At 51.9% G+C, this 2,624-nt stretch overlaps 1 protein-coding gene across 1 annotated transcript in view; it reads right to left on the reverse strand.

The window, feature by feature from the left end:
* Positions 1-439: 439 nt before the first annotated feature.
* LOC113239279 overlaps positions 440-2,624 on the reverse strand; it is a 5,209-nt gene continuing 3,024 nt past the window's right edge. The window contains exons 3-4 of the mRNA XM_026476200.1: positions 1,712-2,619; positions 440-694 (exon numbers count right to left, since the gene is read on the reverse strand). Coding sequence (XP_026331985.1) covers positions 440-694; positions 1,712-2,619 — 1,163 coding nt within the window. The remainder of the gene's footprint in view (positions 695-1,711; positions 2,620-2,624) is intronic.

Here is a 2,624-nt window from a genome sequence, read left to right on the forward strand (position 1 = left end):
TGAGGTAGGCCCTCCAGTCTGGAGGGAGAGTCCCCACATAACCCCTGAGTCTCCCTGGGCTCAGGGAGATTAAGATTTCCCCCCGTCAAAAAAAAGGGGGCACAAGCCTGCCTAATGTGCAGTTATTATTTAATTTTTTTTCCAGGATTTACTGCAATTATTAAAAGAAAATTTTGAGACACCGGGATTGTTAAAATTTGTAGGTAAATCATTACGTAATGACAATGCTAGAAATCTTTGGCTTCAATCATTTGTAAAAAATTGTTATAGGAAAATAAAAATTTGCCTATTACAAAAAATAAATATCTCAAGTGTCTCAAATTTTTTGTCGTGTGCGGCCTACTGTGACTTGGAGTGGGCCGAAGAAATCCAGCCCGGTGTATGTGAACGGGCGTTGATGGTGAGCGAGGCGGCTGGGCGGATGGTTTCCAGTCGAGGGTTATGGAGGCGTGGCTCTCATGATGCGGCACACTCGGCAACGTTTCAGTTCGCTTCGCACAGCGTTGCGTAGTCGTAGGAGCCAGTAGTGCTGTCGTACCTCGCTGGTGGTGATGCCGAAGCCTCCGTGGTGCGTCTGTTTGTGTATCCAGGCGATATACAGTCGCACCCACGGGTGGTCTCCATCAAGCACGGCTGGTGACCGTTGTTGCTCAGTGATATCACCCGCGGCCGCTATACGCGATCGTAGTCGTATTGTGCCTTCGCCGTCGAGTAGCGTTGATAATTTCATAAGGCGGCTAGAGGGGGGAAAGGGGGTCCCCCTCATGAGGGCGTTGATTCCCTCGGTGAACGCCTCTTCCTGTTGTGTTCGTATCCACAGCGACTCGGCGTGGCGTAGATATGATGCGTCGATCGTTTTAAATTTGTGTAAAACTTGCTTTCCACGCGCAGCCTCGGAAGTATTCGTCTTCTTGCTTTCTGTATCATTTTTTCGCCAAGTAGGGTCGGCGTCGGCATTTTTCCTCGTTCTCTTCCTTAAAGCGACGCATCGTTGTGTGCGCGTCCGCAGCCTGTCTATGAACTGTAGTACGCGCGCTGTGGTCCGCATGAGGCGTATCCAACTTGAGAAACGAGTTACTTCGGGTAGAGCTTCCTTCAGTCGCGCGCCGACGCCTGTGGTGAGGTGGACCCGTTCTTCATCCGTGACATTGACGTCCGTGACTTCCTCTTGAGGCCAATTTTCTTCCGACATATATAGAAAGTCCGGCCCCCTGTACCATCGATGATTAGAGTCGAAGTCGTGTGGCACGTCGCGGGTGGCGTCGTCTGCGATGTTCATTTTGGTGGGTATCCATCTCCATTCTTTCGTTTTAGTGTGTTCAGCGATCTCCGCCACTCTATGTGCTACGAACGGTCTATAAACTCGCGGTCCGTTGCGTATCCAGGTCAGTACCGTGCGGGAATCTGTCCAGTAGTAGCGGCTTGTCGGTTTAAATTGATGCTCGTCGACGACGGTCTGTGTAAGACGGCAACCCAGCACGGCAGCTTGCAGCTCTAGTCGTGGTATGGAGATCACCTTCAACGGAGCTACTTTCCCCTTGCCGATGATGAGTGAGACGTGTATGTTGCCATCTTCGTCTTCTACACGCCAATAGGTGACGGCCGCGTATGCCGTTGAACTTGCGTCCATGAATGTGTGTAACTGGATGCCGCGCGCGTGACTAAGTTTCATATAGCAGCGCGGTACTTTTATCTTGGCGAGTCGTCGTACATCTTCCAGCCATCTGCTCCAGGCGTCCGCCTCGGGCGCTTCTAACGGGGTGTCCCAATCGATGACTGAGCGCCACGTGTCTTGTATGATGCGCTTCGCTTGTATGGTGACTGGAGTGGCGATGCCCAATGGATCAAATATGGACATCGTAGTGCGTAGCGCCTCCCTTTTAGTTGGTGTTCTTGCCCCGTTGTATACTTCCGCCGGTGTCTTGTGAGTGTTGATGTTGAAAGACAGGGTGTCTTCCTCTGGTTGCCACACCATGCCCAGTATTTTCGTGCTGTCCAGTTGTAGTATGTCGCCTTTCGACCCCGGTGATAGCGTGCTTAGTACTCGGCGCGAGTTAGATGCCCAACGTTGCAGGAAGTAGTTCGCGCGGCTGTGTATGTACGCAACTTGTGTGGATATGCGTACGGCCGCTCCTTCGTCGTCAAAACTCGCTAGGTAGTCGTCGACGTAATGGTTGTCGATGATTGCCGCTGTCGCCTCGGGGTAGTGAGAACGAAAGTGTTCCGCGTTCTTGTCCTTTACGTAGATAGCAGTACAGGGAGATGATGTGGCGCCGAATATGACACTCTTCATACGGTACTCGGTCGGTTGGCGATCTCGGTCGTCTCCTCTCCACAGGAAGCGCTGCATGTCTCTATCTTCGTCTCGTATGGTCACTCGAAGAAACATGTCTCTGATATCGGCTGCTACCGCTACTGGTCGCTGACGGAACTTCATCAGCACGCCGGGCAGGGATTGTATTAAGTCCGGGCCTGGTAGTAGCATGTCGTTCAGGCTGACTCCTTTGGCTTTGGCAGCGGCGTCGTGGACCAATCTGAGCTTCTCTGGCTTCTGTGGATTGATGACGGCGAAATGAAGTAAATACCAAGTCTTCGGGTTCTTATGGGGTGGCGCTATTTCTGCG

The sequence above is a fragment of the Hyposmocoma kahamanoa genome, unplaced genomic scaffold (assembly GCF_003589595.1).
Source record: "Hyposmocoma kahamanoa isolate Upper Pololo Valley unplaced genomic scaffold, ASM358959v1 99771, whole genome shotgun sequence".
NCBI classification, from domain to species: Eukaryota; Metazoa; Arthropoda; class Insecta; order Lepidoptera; family Cosmopterigidae; genus Hyposmocoma; species Hyposmocoma kahamanoa.